At 34.7% G+C, this 22,222-nt stretch overlaps 1 protein-coding gene across 1 annotated transcript in view; it reads right to left on the bottom strand.

Annotated features, from left to right (window-relative positions):
• The window catches only part of LOC131846200 (kinesin-like protein CG14535), a 520,617-nt gene that overhangs the window by 7,064 nt on the left and 491,331 nt on the right, over nt 1-22,222 (bottom strand). Inside the window, exons 6-7 of the mRNA XM_059195447.1 lie at nt 5,603-5,809; nt 1,152-1,245 (exon numbers count right to left, since the gene is read on the bottom strand). Of these exons, the coding sequence (XP_059051430.1) occupies nt 1,152-1,245; nt 5,603-5,809 (301 nt within the window). The remainder of the gene's footprint in view (nt 1-1,151; nt 1,246-5,602; nt 5,810-22,222) is intronic.

The raw sequence follows: 22,222 nt of genomic DNA, 5'->3' as shown, positions 1-22,222 counted from the left end.
GTTTTCATTGGGTACGCTGGGGAGCGAATTTGCATCGAAATGGAAGACTTGAAGAGTGGCGAGATCTTAATTGAAAGTTTGATAAACAACCGTAGTGCAGTCTCAAGGAAACCAAGAATTATCTATGGTATTGAATAACACTAGTACACAATCCTACTAGTCTGTACTGATAATATAAAACTGATGTTTGTATATTTGTTCTCTTGAACGTGATAGGATATACTAGTAAAAACTTAGTTTAAAATTAGAATAAAGTTTATACGTATATCTATCTTTTGCTCGCGGCTTCGCTCGCGTTATTTTATCCCCTTAGGGGTGGAATTTATCAAGATTCTTTCTTAGGGAATGCCTACGTCATAACATCTACCTGTATGCCAAATTTCAGCCCAATTCGTCCAGTGGTTTGGGCTGTGCGTTGATAGATTACTACGTCAGTCACCTTTGAGTTATATATATTTAGATTAGTAAAAATCACGGGAACTTACCACGTTTTAAAACAAAACAATTTACACGTGATCATGGTAGTTGAAACACAGCCGAAATATCCGGAACTCAGCAAATAAATATAAAACGTGGTAAGATCCCGTGATTTTTACTAATTATACATATAAATAATTTTGGGGCCACTCTTATCACTTAGGGGCATTACAAAAAGATAACAACCTATTAATCCATCGGTAGAAAGGTCAAAATCTATAAATGTATGTATTTTTATTTTATTAAAAAGATGAAAAATTAAAATTATGTTCAATAAATAAAATAATAATCTGGAGATTTAACTTTGGAGTATTAATAAAGACAAATAAGTACCAATTCTCAGATCTATCGAAAAAAAAAATATTCAATCAAAATCGGTCATGCCGTTTTGTAGGAGTATGGCAACCATAGACAAGATAACTAGGCAACTAACACTGTGACATGAGAATTTTATATATTAGATTATTATAAAGTTGAATAAAGTTAATAGATTATAAAGCTTCGTATGTTTGTTTGCTTGTACACAAGAGTTAAGATACAGATAAGACAAGACATAATCTTAGGCATGCTTTTGAACTGAAAACGGTCAGAGTACGTTATAACCATCGACTACTAAATTCTACCAAAGACAATAGTCACAATAATAATTATAAATATGTCCAGTGAATGCTTACCAAGGCCTGCGTGTCCAAAGCAGAAGAGGCAACCATCTGTGCCGTTAATGACGGCATGTATTACGTCAGTTAGCGCACTTGAGCAGATCTCCGTCTGTAACAATACATACATACATAAGCATTTCTTTTACATGTACAATAAACTCTACAAAGTCTTCTACCATACTGTCTCACTTACACCTGCCAAGTCGATTTTAGGCAGTAACTTTATTATCTATAACGTGTGTAAAGAAGAAAAAGTTGATTGTCTGTTTGCACTGAATAGGCACTTAAACTATTGCATCAATTTGAAAAATTCTTTTACCATTAGAATCGTACATTAAACCTGATGTACATAGGCGATAGAATAATTTCAAAATGTTAGGAATTTGTATGTAAACATCGATTGTTATAACCTAACTTGTGATCTAAACAATTCTTATATCGCGTACGCACTGAAAGAAACTATTGACAATAGAGCAAAGTGATGTATAGATACACTAGTTTTTATATCAAATGGATGGAAATCAATATCGAAGGCTGTATTTGTACAATTTATGAGTTTTGAAATTTTTGTTAAATACCCGAGCGAAGCCTGGGCAACCGCTAGTCATCCGGTATATACAGTACATTTCCTTATCCTTATGCTAAATCGTCATACCCACGAGGCCTTTATAGAAATAACAAATAATAACTTTTTAACTTTTATAAACATAATGAATGCATTACATCGCAGCGTTACTTTTTTAATGAAATATTTTCTTTTTATTTTATCATCTAAGAACATTCCAAACGGGGGTATAAAAGAGAGAAAAGTTTCCACGAAATACAACAAAGGTGAGTATAATACTCTGAATAATTTAGGCAAATCTGGCACTTACAGCGTGTTTACGTCGTAAGCCGGCGGAGGCGCGCCTTTCCACCGTCGCCACAGATAATTAAAGGGGCTTAAGGTGAGGCCCAGATTATATCTCAGAGTACCATGCTTTTGATTTCATACAGATTTCTATCGGGAAAAATTTACTTGCTAGTGGATAGGCGCGAATGACCTATAGCCACGGGTATACTCATGATGAAAAAGAAACGGACTATTTTATAATTAAAAGTCAATTGAAAAATATGCTCTTTGTCTTCTTTGCTTTGCGCCTCTTTACATAAGTCCACAGTCGGGTCTCCTAATTTTATTGTGCCAGAACTATATTTTGGTTTCCCAGGTTTGGCAATTTTTTCATCTGGGGTTTTATTTCCAACTATTCTAATGCAGTTGGCATGGACTTCAATCTAAGGGCAAGAGGTTCGAACCTCGACTCAGGCCGTTGTAAATTCGATCCTCGTTTGAATTGGACAGCTGTTGTAATCAGTCATATCAGCTATCTAGTATCCATAATACAGCTGCTTAGCTTGGGACAATATGGCGCTCTGTGAATTGTCCTTATTTATAAATATGTTGAACCAGAGTCTGCCCATGAAAAGTCTACAGCTTGGCGACCCTAACTTAAGGGCCGTTCACTCCACACGGAAACATTGAAATTGTTTTGAATGAAAATTTTAATGATCTTTTGAGTCGCTAATTGAAAAAGCTTAAGTCCAAAGTGGTGAGGGAGTGCGCGGTAAATCAATTCAGTTATGACGCCGCGCAGCATTTAATTGTCTGCGTAAATGTTTAATTTGTTTCTCCAGTTCAAATTAATGAATTGTCTATTAATTCCTCTCTAATTACTACAACTTGAGTTATTTTTAATTTGATATCGGAAACGAATCGAGTATAATTATTCAATTCTTAATTTGTTCAGCTCAGATTAAGATGTTCACTATAATCTGATTCTTTCTTATCCCATTCATTTGGTGTTGGCATAATATGTTTTCTCTTTTGTTTATCTATGTTCGCAGTCATCTTATTATTTATTCCCTTTCTCGCCAATTCATCTTTCACACAATCCATCTATCTCTTTTTCGGCCTTTCTCTGCCCTTATAACCATCCATATTATGCAATATATATAATATGCAATACTTTCTTTAAGTTATTAAGTTATGGGCCAGTAATTTGGTCCGTTATCTGTCGAATTAACTTGATCTGTTGTCGGTGTTGATTGGTTGATAATCGGAGAGTCAGTCAGAACTAGAAATAGCTACTGACTTTGTTTTAGTTATATTGATTTCAATAGAATAAAACGAGATATTATGAACAGGTGAAGTGGCATTTCCGCATAATAACAGAAATATAATAAGGTCTCAGGACAATTCATACAGCGCCATTTAGTCCCAAGCTAAAGCAGATCTTGTGTTATAGCTACTAGATAACTGATATAAACATATAGGCACATTTTTTGCTAAATTGCTAAATACATGCATAATATACAGACAAATAATCATACATATGAACACAAATCTTTATACCGTGGTAGGAATAGAATCTACGACCATCGGAAGGAAGTCAATTTGTGGAACCGCTAAGTCAGCTACGCCGTCAAGTAATAACAAAATTTACTCTTTCCTTTTATATGTTACTATACATCTATATGTCTATTACAAATTGTCATTAAAATCTGCAACGGGGAAGTTCATACAATAAATTTATCGCGAATTCTAACGCAGTGCACACCGCAATCCCATTAATATCGTGTAATCCCCATATGTAGTGCGACGCGGCCGTACATTACGATAGCGCGGCTTCATTTGGCCGTATTGTAATTACCCCAATTGTTTGGCATACGAGCGTTTGTCAAATATTTGGTACATTATGGTAATTTACACGAGACTACATTGTGTAGGGACAATACCTACATATGAACAGAGGGAAAGGGGATTGTTAGTGCACTGATGACACCATTGCTTGCAATGGACTATGTCAGACTGACCTCTACGCAGTTCCCCCTGGAAACCATCGTGATTCCTGGATAATTTGTCACGATAGCCTGATCTCATCCTCCACTGGTGCACCGCCAGCGTAAACCGTTAGCCCAGGCGGGTGCACTACTCCATTATCGAATAATTGAGCGTTTGTCAAATATTTGTCAAATCAGTGTTTTGCTCGTGTAGCAAATTGTTCACAGAGCTCAACCCTTTCGTATCCTTGTGGCACCTAATATGTATTTTAATGTTTATTTTTATGTTCTTATTTTATGTGTAAGTTAAAGTGTTGTGTTTTGATGTTCTTTTTTATTATTCTTATGTGTTATTTTCTTTCACCTGTTTATTTTATTTTATTTCTACTCGTAACATCTGGATACGAATAAAGATTTTATCTATTTGTTACATTATTATATACACGTTTCTACACTGCGTTTTTTAAGTATAAGTAATGTATTTTTTTATATTTTCCGAATATTCCGATAGTTTATTATATATTTTTATCGATATAGTACTAGATGAGTGCAATATTTGGAATATGACAGCATTAATATGTTTTAAAACGTACTGAATAATTTAGTTTTATACCTCCCCTTTTTTCATAGTAATCACGGTATTTGACGAAATTCCAGATCAAAATTCAATACATGAATATGTTAGTCATGTTAAATTCTATATTTAACGCGCAGCGGAAATTCTTCCTTATACGACTATGAATAATCCCCAACGAAAAACGGTACGGAATTTCAGTACGCCGAAGTTGGTGATACCCGGGTGCTGTATAAAGAAGGCGTTTAACAATTTAAACATGAAAACTGTAAATTCAGCTCGTCGCTCGTTGGAGACATTTTTCAGGCATCATTTTTATTTAACTAGGAATAGTTTAATGCGGAGTTATGACTGTTACCCGCAAGTTTATCGGAATTTATTATAGCTGTATATTTAGTTCTATTTCTCTTTTCTTTTCCAAAAATTGACCATACAAATTTCGTAAAAAGGGGAGTATGAAATTTCGCAAACATGTAGTTTATATAGAACTAGCTACTCGCCCCGGATTCGCACGGGTGTACATGTATTATACATATAAACCTTCCTCTTATATCACATTATCTATTAAAAAAAACGATCGATTTATCAAGATCTGACATTATTGTAATTCTCACACATCTGTTACACCGGGGATATACTGGTTATTATTTATATAAAAAAACATCTATTCAAAAAAGCAACACACAAGTTTCTTGCTCATTCTTCTTGTGATGAATCTACATTCCGAATGAGTGGTAGAATCAAAATATGACTATTCAAAAGTGCTTGTAATGAGTTTGAAACCGGTTTGAAACCGCACTGTCCGAAACCACTTAGGTTCCAGCGTGTGGGGATGAATTCCCTATCGATGGCGAGCGGTGCGATGGTAAAAGGTAGCCGTAGGCATCATGTCAAACAATTCATCAGAACACAGTCCGTTGTATATTCGGTATGTGAATCTATAATGATATATAGTAAGTACGTTTATGCAAGTAATAGTTACTCTGTGTCTTGGTAATTTAAGGCCAGCAAGAAATTTGTCAATTTGAGTTTACATTGAAAAAGTAGTAAAAAATAATGAACTATAAGTTACCTGTGAATCATCTTGTGAGAATATAGCGTCGAAAGCGAACATTTTCGGCGCCGCGACGCCAACTTTCCTATCCTCAGGAGCTGTGGCTGTGGTCAGAGCATTCTCGCACAGGCTCACTTGCTTCTTGCGCTTGTCCAGCGAGAATGTCTGGTTTCCACTCGTGAATGGACCTTCGCCCGGCGCTGCGACTCGTAGCATCACTTTCACCTGCAACAATCAGAAATGTAACTTTGAGTATTTTTTTTAAGTAAGGCTGGTAAGTATAATTGTGAAAAATATATATTAAGTACCTTACTAATATTATAAACGCGAAAGTTTGTGAATATGGATGGATCACTGGATGTTTATTACCCTTTCATATAAAAACTACTGAACGGTTTTGATGAAACTTTGCAGTAATATAGCTTATAAACCAGAATAACACATAGATCACAATTTAAAAAGATATGAAGTAAATTGGGCGAAATATAATGTCAAATAAGTGTGATGCAGAGAAAGTTGCGGAGTCAGCTAGTGATATATTTATAATAATTAATAATTATTATTATTAATTATAAATATATCACTTATTATATACTCATTATTAATTATAAATAAATAAGTTATGGAACTCGTCACCTGTATCTATCAGAACTGCAAAGTATGGACTTTATACACATACTATAGACATATTTTTAAACGACAAGTAAAAGACTTCTTCATCAATATTTAAATTTCAGTTTATATGGCATTTTAATTTATATTTAGTTTATTCTATTTAACTTTAAAATTATGTATATAGTTTATAATATGTATGTAGTTTATGTAAGTGTATCTAGTTTAATATATAATTATTTTTTATGTACATAAATATTATATCATATAATCATCATCATCATCATCATCGCAACCCGGAAGACGTCCACTGCTGGACATAGGCCTCACCCAAAGATCTCCACGACGATCGGTCCTACGCTGCTCGCATCCAATGCCTTCCAGCGATCTTGACCAGATCGTCGGTCCACCTTGCAGGAGGCCTTCCCACGCTGCGTCTTCCGGTTCGTGGTCGCCACTCGAGGACTTAACTGCCCCAACGGCCATCTGTCCTACGAGCTATGTGCCCTGCCCATTGCCACTTCAGAGTCGCAATTCTTCGGGCTATGTCGGTCACTATTGTTCTTCTGCGGATCTCCTCATTTCTCCTAATCATATAATATTTATCTTCCTTCATCATCATTATATATTTTTTACTTTTTATATATCCTACTCTCCTGTATAAGCTATATTACAGTAAAATTTAATTAAATAATTTTTGCGTGAAAGAGTAACCAACACCCATCCATACCCACAAACTTTCGCGTTTATAATATTAGTAAGATGTATGAAGTTGTTATGAAATATTTTACAACACCAATCTGGTGTTTGTAAACGGAGACAGGAATTACTTTAGTTCAGATATGGTTCGTTAAGTACAGATTTAGTGGCGTTCAGAAGCCGGGAGGCTGCGGCGCGGGATAATAGACATTTGTGCAGTTTGCGGGTTGGCAACACTCTCCTATAATTGTTATGGGCTTTAAAAAATCTCTTTAAAATAATACATTTCAGTAGTTATAATAAAAAAAAAAAATATCTCAAATTCGATATTTTTTTATCGGAAGACCATTCTTTATTCTTTTTCGGAAGACCATCTCGTTACTTAATGGACTTACATTATAATAATGATCTCAGGACAATTCTCACAGCGCCATCTAGATCCACGTTAAACTAGCTAAAGCATGTATTATGAGTACTAGAGAACCGATACAAATACATATTTTTTTTCTGTAAATACATACATATTATACATAGAAAACACTCAGACCGGTACAAATGATTATACTCATGAATACAAATGTTTGTGCCGTGCGAGGAATCGAACCCGCGACCATTGGAAGTAAGACGGTATGCTAGTCGATTATTTTATTTAATTCCGCTACCATTATACACATATATATATATATATATGTTTGTAAATACGTATATTACATATAAAAAAACACGATGCCGCCTATAAATAATCATCATCAAATGTAACTGTTTGAGGAATTGAACCTACAACCATTGGAAGTAAAGCGGTATCCTAAACCGCTAGACCATAATCTGTTCGTTTGACGGTTTTATGACCAATAAATCGTCCATTTGTCGCAGGACATGCAAGTAATCCGAATAATTGATGTACACAATAATATTATATGCAAATCAGAGAGAGCTTAAGTGGCTTAGCTACAGAACTGTCGACGCTTAAGTGCAATAACATAACCCCACTTAGCCGACTGCGTAATGAGCTGACGTGATCCGTGATGCGCATAATGGATACATTTCGAAGTTGTATGTTGTTTATGTATATGTATCAGTCATGTTGGTTACGCCATTTTTAGCATTTTATGCAGCCAGCGCAAGTGTGCATGTATTCACTTCGATAAATTAAAAACTGTTTGACAATCAGACAGTGGCGATTGTGGTGTGGAAATAATCAAATAGAAATAGAAATAATCTTTATTCAAATAAATTTAATATAAGCACTTTAGAAGTTTTTCTATTCTACTGCTTATTCGGAATGCAGATTCATCACAAGAAGAATAAGCAATAAACTTGTGTGTTGCTCTTTTAAATAAATATTGATTTAATTATATTTAATTAACAGCAAGGATTAGGCATGCGACAATCAATAGAAACTGCTACGCACTTAATCTCTGTTCAACCAGATAACATTGTCAGCGCTATGAATTTTAAGTTAGATACTTTCTATAAAAACATTATTATCATTTACAAATTCTTCAATTTTATAATAAGCTTTTTTATAAAGAAAATATTTTATGACACATATGATTTTTTTTTCTGGCAATTTGAGTACAGACTCTGGGAGTTTGTCGTAAAACCTTACGAAGTATTAACTTTCGTCAAACGTCACTTAGGTAAAACTAGTTTGTTGACAATCAAATCAAAATATCTTAATTCATGTAGGTATAGTTATTACAGACTCTTATGATATGTCAAATCTACCGTCAGTTCGGTTCGGTCAGTTGTTGTCAGTTTTTCTCATTCCGAACTGACGATAGATTTGACATATCATAAGAGTCTGTAATAGATCTACATGAATAAGAATTTTTGAATGAATGGCTACACTTATTTGGTAATTATTTGTTGTGTTTGCAATTGTCAGGGCAAGGTTTCAATGACAGTTGTGTTTCTAACATCATACTTGCTACACTTGATGTATAGAAAAATACACATTTAGACGGTTTCTTATATTAGTTACTAGCTGTGCCCGCGGTTTCACCCATATGTAATTTATAGCCTACATGTTATTCTGATGTATAAGCTATATTACTATAAATTTTAATCGAAATCTGTTTAGTAGTTTTTGCGTGAAAGAGTAACAAACATACATACTCACAAACTTTCGCATTTATAATTTTACTAGCTACTCGCCCCGACTTCGCACGGGTGTACATGTATTATATACATAAACCTTCCTCTTGAATCACTCTATTAAAAAAACCGCTTCAAAATCCGTTGCGTAGTTTTAAAGATTTGAGCATACATAGGGACGGATAGACAGCGACAGCGACTTTGTTTTATACTATGTAATGATTAAGATGTGATTAGTTTGTTTAATTAATTTAATACAAACAGTTTAGTAACACAAAGTATTTACTCTTTTGTTTTATATAATTGCTTGAAATTATATTTTAGTTTGAACTCATGCTTGGGAGAGATCACCTACAAATACTAGTTATTACAAGTCAAGGGGTGCTTCAAATCACGATCCCAGTAATTAGTTGGGAATTAATTACTCAAGTTGTCACTCGAAATGTTCACTAGAAGCAGACGCGTCACCCGATACAGTATTTTGAACTGTATTTACTGTCTACATAGAGTTTCTTTTCGTAAATCAAATGAAATTAGAAAATACTAGGTTACGCGTCGGTTACCTGATAAGGTATTTCCAGCTGTGTTTACTCTTTACATAGAGTTTCTTTTCGTAAATCAAATGAAAATAGAAAATACTAGGTTACGCGTCGGTTACCTGATAAGGTATTTCCAGCTGTGTTTACTCTTTACATAGTTTCTTTTCGTAAATCAAATGAAATTAGAAAATACTAGGTTACGCGTCGGTTACCTGATAAGGTATTTCCAGCTGTGTTTACTCTTTACATAGAGTTTCTTTTCGTAAATCAAATGAAATTAGAAAATACTAGGTTACGCGTCGGTTACCTGATAAGGTATTTCCAGCTGTGTTTACTCTTTACATAGAGTTTCTTTTCGTAAATCAAATGAAAATAGAAAATACTAGGTTACGCGTCGGTTACCTGATAAGGTATTTCCAGCTGTGTTTACTCTACATAGAGTTTCTTTTCGTAAAACAAATGAAAACCTTGGATCTTGGAAACCAACGTGATAATTTACTGGTGAATTTGTTACGATGGGCTAACTGACCTGACTTTGTGCTCATCTTATCATCCTCCACTGGTGCCCCGCCAGCGTAAACCGTTAGCGCAGGCGAGTGCAGTATTTTATTATCATTAATTAAAAAAAATCTGTGGCGATTTTCCGTTGGACAACCTAGTGACGGTAGTAGAAAAACTGCTAGCATTATCATAACTGATATCGCTGTTACTCCAGTCAGCTCATGATAATGGCTAGTGCAACATAGTCGATAGGTCGAGAGAGGAAAATACTTTTATTTATCATAAACTTATTAAGCAATAATTTTCCATTGATTATTAAACTAATTTTAGGTGTTTTATAATTTATATTTTTGACATAATGTAATTATTGACTTATTGTCAATAATTACATTATGTCAAAAATATAAATTATAAAACACCTAAAATTAGTTTAATAATAAAAAAAAATTGATTAATAAGTTTATGGTAAGTAAAAGTATTTTCCTCTCTCGACCTATCGACTATGTTATACTACAATTATACTACATTGACAATAAGTCAATTAATTATTGACGTTATACAATTATACTACAAATATACACAACAATTGTATTACAAACACAATACACAATACATAACAATTATATTACAAACTTTCATTTTTTATCTGAATAGCTGACCGGTCCTCAATACAAGAATAGTATTAAAAAACTAAAAAAATCGAACTGTTAGGCGTTACGAAGTTCACGGGGTCAGCTAGTTTCTAGTTTATAATAAAATCCCTAAATAATTTACACAGCGCCATCTAGTCCCAAGGTAAGCAGAGCTCGTGTTATGGCTACTAGACAACTCATTTTATTTTATTTTTACAACACAGGGGACAAACGAGCATCCGCAATACCAGAGGAATTGCAAGTACGTTGTCGGCCTTTTAAAAAGGAATAAACTCATAGATATACTTAGATTTTTTTGTAAATATAGACATAGGAAACACACAAACAAATACAAACACTCATGTTCAATGTTTGTACTGTGCAAGGTATCGGATCTGCGAACATTAGAAGTAAGGCGTCGTTTGACTATCCATTTATCCAACACAGAAAGAATTATTAATTCGAACCAATAGTTTCTGAGATTAGCGTGTCCAAACGAACAAACTCTTCAGCTTTATAATATTAGTATAGGTATATGGTAGGGTGGAAAGGGGGTAGTTCGCACGTGACATGATGGCGACATAACTGATGCGCGCACGTCAATAAACGTATTGTTAGTACTACCCCAAGTTGCATAGTTGATTATTGTGGAATTCCATTATGCCATTAGCTGGTTAGATGTGCTTCTAATTGGAGTGGCATCGTGATTTGAATCATTGATATACTTCTGTTATATTCAGTAAACTAGCTGTACTCGCGATTTCGTCTGCGTGGAATTTAACTTTATTTTTCTTAAATAAAAGTAGCTTAATTTAACTCATTATATCAGCTACCTGCCAAAAAAAGTCCTGTCAAAATAGGTCCAGCCATTTCAGTGATTAGCCGGAACAGACAGACAGTAGACAAACATTAAAAAAAATGCTATTTTGGTGTTTGTACCGTATTTATATTCATATGCATGAAGTAAAAATGGTTATTTCAATATTACAAACAGACACTGCAATTTTATTTATATGTATAGATTATACATTTCCATTGACGACCTCGGTGGCACACCGCTTTACGTCCGATGGTTGCGGGTTCGATTCCTTGCACGGCACAAACATGTATTAATGAGTATGATTGTTTATATCATATATGGGTCTGGGTATTTTCTATGTAGAATATGTATGTATTAACGAAAAAATATATATCTATGTACTTGTATCAGTTATCTAGTACCCGTAACACAAGCTTCAGATAGCTTAACTTGGTACTAGATGGCGCTGTGTGAATTGTCCTGAGATTATAATTATTATTATTCTCGTTGTACATTATCAAGTCTTGTTAAACATGTTTAGGTATTGAAGATCTAGGTGATCTAGCAGTAGTTTATGGTAATATGGACTCTATTCCCAGCAGTTAGCCGTTAATTTTGGCCATTTTGCGTGTAGAAGAGCCGAGATTACTAAAGTAGCCAGCCAAGCTCCTCCCAAAAGCGCAGAAACTTCCTGGTATCTTCACAGGCTTCACGGAGCGACCTCACCGTTCCGAGGATTTGTGTTCGTTGTGTGGCCTGCTGCATTCCAGGATTACGTGAGCAGCCGTTTCTTCGGCTTCAAAGCAGCCCCGACATAGAGGACTGTCTGTAGCACCTATTGTATACAGTGTTTGTTTTAGGGACAGTGGCCTGTAGTCTAGCGGTTAGAGTACACCGTTTTATGTCCGTTGTTCGCAGGTTGGAATCCTCGTACGGTGTAAACATTTGCATTCATGAGTATGACTGTTTGTATCGGTCTGGGTGTTTTCTATGTATATTATGTATACAAAAAATCTAAGTATTTGTATCAGTTGTCTAGTACCCATAACACAAGCTCCACTTACCGTGGGACTAGATGGAGCTGTATGAATTGTCTTGAGATATTATGGAGCACCCGCCTGCGTTACCGGTTTACACTGGCGATACACCAGTGGAGGATGATAAGATGAGCATGAGGTCAGGTCTGTTAGCCCAACGTGACAAATTCACCGGGAATTTATCACGATGATTTCCAAGGGGACCGCGTAGAGGTCAACTTGACATGGTACATTGCTAGCAATAAGATCATCAGTCCACATTACTAACAATCCACTTTCCCATTATTATTATATTAAACTTGTTGAAATACAGTGAGTATCACATAGGAGTTAATTATATTAGACTTCGTCCGCGTGAAAAGTAGAAAAATAAAGTTAAATTACTCTATTTTTCTAAAATAAAAATAGCCTAAGTTACTCTTTATTACATCAGCTACCTGCCAAAAAAAGTAATAAGCTGTGTTAATTGTCCTGGGGTATTTGAATTTATTTATTTAGATTTTGAAGAGACCCGAGTATATATTGATATTTGTAGAGGGTATTATGTTATCTGTGGTACTACTTACTAGATTTATATCGGTCACTGTAAATATAATATTAAGATACACAAACACACAAATAGATACACCTACTCCTTTAAACAAATACCTTTATTGTACAAGGATCGAACTCGAGACTTTTAGAAAGTAAACTGATATGCTAAACCCCAAAACTGAGGTCATCCCTAATTCCAGTCATGTGGCAAAAAGGGTGACGAAATATTAATAGCATAATTCCGCAAACAAATCGATATGTTGCAAATCCAAGGACTGTCAAAAACGCTTTTAAAATTCAATTAGGGAGAGGATTGGGAGGCAATGGTGCGTTGGATAGCAACTCACTTCGAAATCCTCTAAGCTGAGAGGCGGATGGTCGGCTAGCTGATACCGACTCGTCTGTCAGGACCCATATTGTGACAGGCATTAATAATTTAGGGCTGCGAACGGAAGATGTCGCTCTATCTGATAGAGTTTACAATGATATTGCGCGTGCTTCGTTGTAGTTTTAATATAAATTACTAGCTGTGCTGGTCGTTTTGACACGTGAACATAATAGCCCATGTTAATTTGATGTATTTTCTTATAGCACAGGGGGTAAACGAGCTTGCGGCTCACCTGATGGTAAGTGATTACCGTCGCCCATGAGCACCCGCAACACTAGGGGAATTGCAAGTGCGTTGCCGGCCTTTTAAGAAGGAATAAGCTCTTTTTTGAAGCTTCAATATTGAATTGGCGCGGATATACTATTGCGGGAAGATGATTTTAGAATGTGATTGTGCGAAGCAAAAAAATTCTCGTATAAGCTATATTATCGCAAAGTTTTATTAGAATACATTCAGTAGATCTTTCATTATACATACTGTGATAAACATTCATCCTTGCATATACACATAAAAACTTCCGTGTTTATATTATTAGTAAAATGTATAGTAATTCTTTTTTATACTATAACGGTGACAAATAACCATACGGCCCATCTGATGGTAAACTGTTACTACGGTAACGTCTATAGGCTCTATAGGCGTCTATAGGTTACGGCCTATAGACGCTAGAAACAGTTATGCCACGTGCTCGTTGCCGAATCCTTAAGAAATCTTATTGAGCTTCAAAAAGAAATATCTTTTAACTGACATATTTTTGCACAAACATATGTAATCATGAGTATGATTGTTTGTATTGGTCTGGGTGTTTTCTAAATATATTATGTAGGTATTCATAAAAAAAAGTATGCATGTATTTATGTATGTTGTCTAGTACCTATAACACAAGCTATGCTTAGCTTGGGACTAGATGGCGCTGTGAGAATTGTCCTGAGATATTATAGTCTTGGTGGTCTAGCGGTTTAATATACCGCTTTACTTCCGATGGTTGCGAGTTCGATTCCTCGCACGGCACAAACATTTGTTTTCATGAGTATCCTTGTTTGTGTCGATCTGGGTGATTTCTATGTACAATATGTATATATTTACAAAAAAAATATCTATGTATTTGTATCAGTTATCTAGTACCCATAACACAAGCTTAACTTGGGACTAGATGGCGCTATGTGTATAGTCCTGAGATATATTATAGTTAGAAATGATTGATAATATTAATAATAATAATAAAACTCTTTATTATGCATAGAAAAAAAAACAAATAATTACAAAAAGCGGCCTAATCACTCAAAGCATATTAGTGGATTGTAATATCTAGTTATTAGAAGACACAGCACTAGATCAGTGGTTGACTGCCTCTGTATCGAGCTCGGTTGACGAGTAAATCCGTTAAGCCTGATGGACGGACAGCCCTGCCGGTCCGGGAGATAACGCACGGTTGCACCCGTCGACAGTGCAGTGTACAAGTGCCTTTATAACTCCAAGGAATTCTGACATTTGTTACGTTTTAATTCTTATTGATGGCGGCAGTGATTTAGCGCACCGCCTAACTAACGATGGTCGCGAGTTCGATTCGACATCGCCAGTGCAGTGACCATAGAGGCATTTAAAATATAAATTAAAAAAGTAGGTGATTACTAATAAAAGCTTACGTAATGTCAACAAACTAGTTTTACCTAAGTGCCGTTTGACGAAAGTTAGTAATTCGTTTTATGGAAATTGCGTAAGGTTTTACAACAAACTGCCAGAGTCTGTACTCAATTTGCCAGAAAAAAAATCAAATGTGTCATAAAATATTTCTTTGTAAAAAAGTTTATTATAAAATTGAAGAATTTATAAATGATAATGTTTTTGTAGAAAATATCAAACTTAAAATTCATAGCGCTGATAATGTTATCTGATTGAACAGAGATTAAGTGCGTAGCGGTTTCTACGTTGATTGTCGCATGCCTAGTCCTTGTTGTTAATTAAATATAAGTAAATCAATATTTATTTAAAAGAGCAACACACAAGTTTCTTGCTTATTCTTCTTGTGATGAATCTGCATTCCGAATAAGCGGTAGAATAAATAAACTTAACTATTCAAAAGTGTTTATATTAAGTTTATTTGAATAAAGATTATTTCTATTTCTATTTCTTTTTATACTATTAATTTATATGTATGTTAGTGTATAAGGTGCATGAATGAATAGAAAATAGACGAGAAAAATTGTTGGGACACTTGATACGGCACGATGTTTTCATGAAAATTATTATTGAAGGAAACATAGAAGGAAAGAGGGGGAGGTGAAGACCAAGGCACAGCTACATCAAACAAATTAAGGAAACGATGGGAGTCGTGTCGTAGCAAGAATTAAAGAGCATGATGGAAGATCGCGGAAAGTGGCAAGAGCTCCACCGACAAGAGCGTATATATCTAAATATATATAACTCAAAGGTGACTGACATACTGATCTATCAACGCACAGCCCAAACCACTGGACGGATCGGGCTGAAATTTGGCATGCAGGTAGATGTTATGACGCATCCGCTAAGAAAGGATTTTGATTAATTCTACCCCCAAGGAGATAAAATAGGGATGAAAGTTTGTATGAAACTTTGTCAATTTTAAACCGATCGGGCTGAGACTTTGCATGCATAAAGCTACTATGACGTAGGCATCCCCTAAGATAGGATTTTGATAAATTCCACCCCTACGGGGATAAATTAACGCGAGCGAAGCCGCGGGCAACAGCTAGTATAAAATAAATATTATAATAGTATTCTGCACTCCTTTTCTATGTAAACTATAAATGTACGAAATCTCATACTCCTCCGTCCGCACACACACACATTTTCATAAACAAGGGTATAAAGTTTTTCTTCATGTATAGATATATAGATAAATAAAATAAAACATTCTGTATTTATGTGTAAGACTTATTGTATTGGCCTGAACCTTTATGTATGTGTGCATAAACGTGTAGATCTGTTCCTTAAGACATATCTATTTCTAAATAAGAGCGCATGCCATCAAAAGTAAAGCCATGTATAAAGTACAGGCAAAGTCGTAGTACACTCGCTAGTTCGTTATCCAAATTCATTATAACATGATTATGTAGATGTCATGCTATTTGTTACGGAATGACAAACGGTCTGTGAGATTTACAGAAAAAACAAATACAGTCGTCGGCGAAATGAGCCTTCGCGGCGGCCATTTTTCTTTCTTCTTCCGTTAACATAAACAACGCAAGGACAAAACTCATTTGGTGCTGTGATAGGGACTTAAATTATCTTGTTGCCAAATCTTATGCGAATATTTTTTTGTAAAAAAGTATAAATTATTTGGCGGGAATTCGAGGATCATTTGTTATGTCAAGATCGGTTTGCGGTTCTGCGGATTTGCGGTATATAACTGTAATTCAAAACTTTATGTTAAGATACGTGATATACGTGATACGGTTAAGGTAATTAAAGTACATACTTAAGTACTTTAATATATGTATGTTTGGTTTGGTTTGGTGTTATCTCCAAAAATACATATATGTTTTAATATATGTATTTATATTGGTGATATAATATCACCAATTAATTCAAACCAAACTTACCGATATTAATATTTATATAAATATATATTTATCATAAATATTTATTTCCCTTTATAAATAGTTTTACTACCTATTTCTACAACATTATATAAATAATAAAATAATCTGATTTCAGTAGTTTATTTAATATAATTAACCATTGAAATACTTTTATGAATGACTAGCTTTTGCCCGCGGCTTCGCTCGCGTTTATTTATCCCCTTGGGGGTCGAATTTATGAAAATACTTTCTTAGGGAATGCCTACGTCATAGTAGCTTTATGCATGCAAAATCTAGCCCAATCGGTTTAAAATTCACAAAGTTTCATACAAAATTTCATCCCTTGTTTTATCCCCTTGGAGGTAGAATTAATCAAAATCCTTTCTTAGCGGATGCCTACGTCATAACATCTACCTGCATGCCAAATTTCAGCCCGATACGTCCAGTGGTTTGGGCTGTGCGTTGATAGATCACTATGTCAGTCACCTTTGATTTATATATATTTAAAAAACCTCATAGCTATAGTTTCAGTTTGTCTCACCTGATCGACCGAATATATATAAAGGAGAAGAATCTGTTTGTATAAACGCGCTTATCTCTGGAACTACCAGTATGATGTGAATAAATAAATTTAATTTGATAGTTTAATTGATAAGCTGTACTTTTAAACATTTCGGTGTGACTTTTAGAAGCTGAACAAATACACAAGTCAGAACTAATGCTAGGAGTTGATGTAAGAAGTTGAGCGACTGATAAAAAGAGGTGACAAGATGGGCGGCAAGTGGTAGATTTTTCTTTTAATTTAAACATCAGGGCACAGCAAGTTTATCATAAACTAAAGTTAGCAAATATAATAAATCACTAAGTATATCCACAAACCCTAAACATTCCGGAAAACATATTACATAATAACCAACTAGAATTAAAGATATCGTAACTATTCGAATTAGACACTTGGGGACTGTTAATTAAACCGGTAATAACGTAAAACTTTTCCGGTATCTCATGACTATTGATATAGAAACACACGTTATCAAAGGGGAGGCGAAGTTACTCGTATATTTGCGGTTTGCCCCCAGCACTTCGGCAGTGTTCCCGTTTGGGCGATACTTTCATGAAAATTCTAAGTGCTTCGGCGTTCGGGGTGCATCGATCGCGATGCGCGGGCGTTCATGCATAAAATTAAACCGGTGTAATGAAATGGCTATGTGCTAAGCTGAGAAATTCCTATAATAAACTCGGGGCGCAGCCGCTACGCTGGGTTGTCGTGGAAAAATTAGGTGAAGCGAGGAATTATTAGCGCTTCAGGGGAGATATGCGTAGGTAAGTATAATATATTGCTAGCTAGCTGTATCGTTTAGATTGTTTTAAGATTTTGGTAATAATAATAATAATAATAATTTCGCAATAAGTCCGCAAATTTTTGTCTTCCACTTAAAAATTATCCATCCTCATCATTCATAATTTATACTGTCATTGTTTGGTGATTTTTACCCGCAATGATCAGTCTATTACCCCATCAATGGAGGATATATAATATATATATATATATAAAAAAATAATAATAATAATCTCAGGACAATTCACACAGCGCCATCTAGACCCAAGTTAAGCTAGCTAAAGCTTGTGTTATGGGTCCTAGACAACTGATACAAATACATAGATAATTTTTTTTTTCGTAAATACATACATATTATCCATAGAAAATACCCAGACCGATACAAACAGTAAAACTTTTTCGTATACTATATAACAATGAAATTTTAGTTTTAAACTAATTCAAATCTATTGATTTACAAAAATACTCGCTTACACTTCACTAAATAGGTTCAGTTTGTAGTAACAATAGTGTGCTTAGCTTAGTTATGTCCTCACTTATTTATAAGTATTACGACCTCGGTGGTCTAGCGGTCTAGCACACCGCTTTACGTCCGATGGTCGCGGGTTCGATTCCTCGCACGGCACAAACATTTGAATTCATGACTATGATTGTTTGTATCGGTCTGGGTGTTTTCTATCAATATTATGTATGTATTTACGAAAAAAATATCTATGTATTTGTATCAGTTATCTAGGACCCATAACACAAGCTTTAGCTAGCTTAACTTGGGTCTAGATGGCTCTGTGTAAATTGTCCTGAGATTATTATTATTTCCGCAGTTTCACAATATACATATATCGGTTATTTTATAGCGATCACACAGCTTATATCACCAAGTCACATGCTTACACAACTGTATTTTATTATTATTATATTGATTAAACTGTTGATTAGACATATAATAACATAAAAAAATAGAAATAGAAAAATGAATTTGCTTGTTTCAATAGATACGTTACTCAAACAGTTTCATCTAGTGAATAAATTAGGTCGGATGTGAAATTTGACACTATTATTATGTTATTCCACGATACGAAGACGTTGACTGTATCCTTTAGTATCCATAATAGTAATTACAAACTACTATACTGTATAATGACAAACATTTCAACCCTTATCAAGAAAGCTAACAAGCCAAAGTTGTAAAGCTATAATGAGCGGCCTCCTTATCCGTCGTGTTCCGACCCTGTTTACGATCTGTCAATCCATCAGGAAACGCTATAAAATATTCCGTTTTCTTATGGAAAATTGGGGACAAATTTGTCCCACAAAATGACGTTCTGTCACTAAAGCCCACTGGTTTATAACCTCACGCGGATTTATCGAGGCGCACAGCGTTTGCTTTGGCGTAAATCTAACATAAAATATGGGACAAATTCGGGTGGTTTACATTGGTGTTATCTGTTTAAGGGTGCCACCTGAGATGATGGGCATGCACAGTAAAATTGATACTTTGGAATTTACGGCGTGTAGTAATTTGATAGGAGTTTTGTATTAAGTGTTATGGTAGATAACAGAAAGTTTCATGTCAACAAAAGAGAGGAGTAAGTAAAGTAAGCTGGGCTAAAGTAATTTTAGTTTATAAAAAAAATATGACGTTTCTGATGACAATCAATCAGCACTATGGAGATCATGTTATCAAGTGATATGCATGCATGCAATGTTACGCATTGTCATTCCATAGGAGGATGAGGTCTTCATTTAAGGGGATGTGGATTTAAAGGATAAGTTCTGTAAATTCACTGCCTAATCTGCGTCCTACAACTAAAATACAGCTCGCAATTGAAGCTGCTGAAATAGGTGAAACTAAGGTACCTATGAAGATAACTTTTTACAGTCTAACTCAGTGTAGAGAGGAAGGAAATTGTTAGTAATGTGGCCTAAAAACTCATTAGCAATGTCAGTTTGCTCTCCACCTGGAAACCATCATGATAAATATTCCTCTACCCAAAGATAGTCTGGAAGAGATTCCTTAGCGATAAGACTGCCTTTTGTATCAGTTTATGTAATTTATCTCTCTCAATCTAATTGTTTTCTGTGTCTGGTGCAATAAAGAGTATAAATAAAAAAAATTACTACGATGTGCCAACTGACCTTCATCTTATCATCCTCCACTGGTACCCCGCCAGCGTAAACCGTTAGCTCAGTCGGTTACACCATTCCATTATCATTCATAAGATAAAAATAAACTTTAATATAAATTTCTAATAAAAAAACACAACCAACAATAGACACTTGGAATTCATAAAACAAAATACTATTTCGGGCGGGAAACTGTTACGCAAGTGCAAATATCCCATGGGACATAAACAAAGAGAGCTTGTTATAAACGTGCCATGCCGTGCATGTTTTTACGTTGCTATGTAGGGCTGTGAACACTGAAATAGATGGTGTAACAGCACCTATATTTGGGATGTCTATTTTTGTCATATAGATGAATTTATAGATGATAGCAATATATAGCAAGTATAAGTTTATTTGCGGACAACGTTATAATTTATTTTTCATACTGCTCTCTTGATATATGATAGCGTAGCGGCTTTTGTATTGATTGCCGCATGCATCCTCATGTAAAGTGCGAATACTGTAACTACCATATAGTAATTTTTGTAGCTGTGACGTGGTCGAGTGGAATGAGTAGTCATGCTCACTAAAATGTCTAGACGTGTGGCGGCGTGGTGGGCCTTCATTGGGCTCCCAAAAATATGGTCAAGCGCAGTGATGGCTGGCTCATCCGTCATACTCGTGAACGAGTGCTGCTTGTAGGGACTGGTCTGCTCTTATCACTACGACTGATTTAATCTTATTGTGTTTTTATATTTGAGCCTAAACAAATTAGTGCTGGTTGGTAGTTTGTATTCACACGTTTCGACTTGTAAAATGTGAACTTACAAGGATTGTTTAAAAGAGCAACACACAAGTTTCTTGCTTATTCTTCTTGTGATGAGACATCTTTCCGAATAAGCGGTAGATTTAAAAAAATGTTGACTATTCAAAAGTGTTTAAATTACGTTTATTAAATGATTTTCTATTCTATATTATGAGGATCTAGGACCCTATTTATTTACAATCACGTTTTTATTCTATATCATTCAAATGATAAACAGGCTGACAGTTCACATGATAGTAACTGGGAGCAGTCGTCTATCTTACTAATATTATAAACGCGAAAGTTTGTGAATATAGATGGATATTTGTTACTCTTACACGCAAAAACTACTGAACGGATTTTGATGAAACTTTACAGTAATATAGCTTATACATCAGAATAACACATACGCTATAAATTTCAACAGGCTGAACCGTGGACACATCTAGTTGATACATAATTTGTTGTAGTGTAAAAACTTATTAATTCTAATTACCAACTCTTGATGCTGGGCAACCACTAGGCAGTACTCTATTTGATGAAGTTCGCTTATTTATTTATTTTCGGAAAACCAAGGCTATTTGCAAACATAGTTATAAACATAATTAAATGATAACGGCCACTTATAGGTTTTCACGGATAGAAACGTAATATAAAATAAATTACAGTACTAACACGAGAGGCGTGTTTGTGTTATAAACACTCATAAAATCTTATATCAAACAATAACAATCCACTAAATTAAAACATATGCTGAAATTAACAAACAAACATTTTTGAATAATGGAAATGCATATAAGTAACATTAAATTCAATACTTATAACTCAAAGAATTGCCTGCTCATCACGGCCCTCGCTAAAGATATTCTATCGGAAAACAAATCAATATCTAATACCCTACTTAATCTATTGAAGTTATTACTTGCTCGCCACATATAATTGTTTTGCCTATAGTTATATAGTTAGATGATATAAAAAACAAAGAGTAAT

The sequence above is a fragment of the Achroia grisella genome, unplaced genomic scaffold (assembly GCF_030625045.1).
Source record: "Achroia grisella isolate CSIRO2021 unplaced genomic scaffold, CSIRO_AGI_Agris_v1 utg504, whole genome shotgun sequence".
NCBI lineage: Eukaryota > Metazoa > Arthropoda > Insecta > Lepidoptera > Pyralidae > Achroia > Achroia grisella.
Note: the sequence above shows the minus strand (reverse complement) of the source record. Positions and strands in the feature narration are given on the sequence as shown.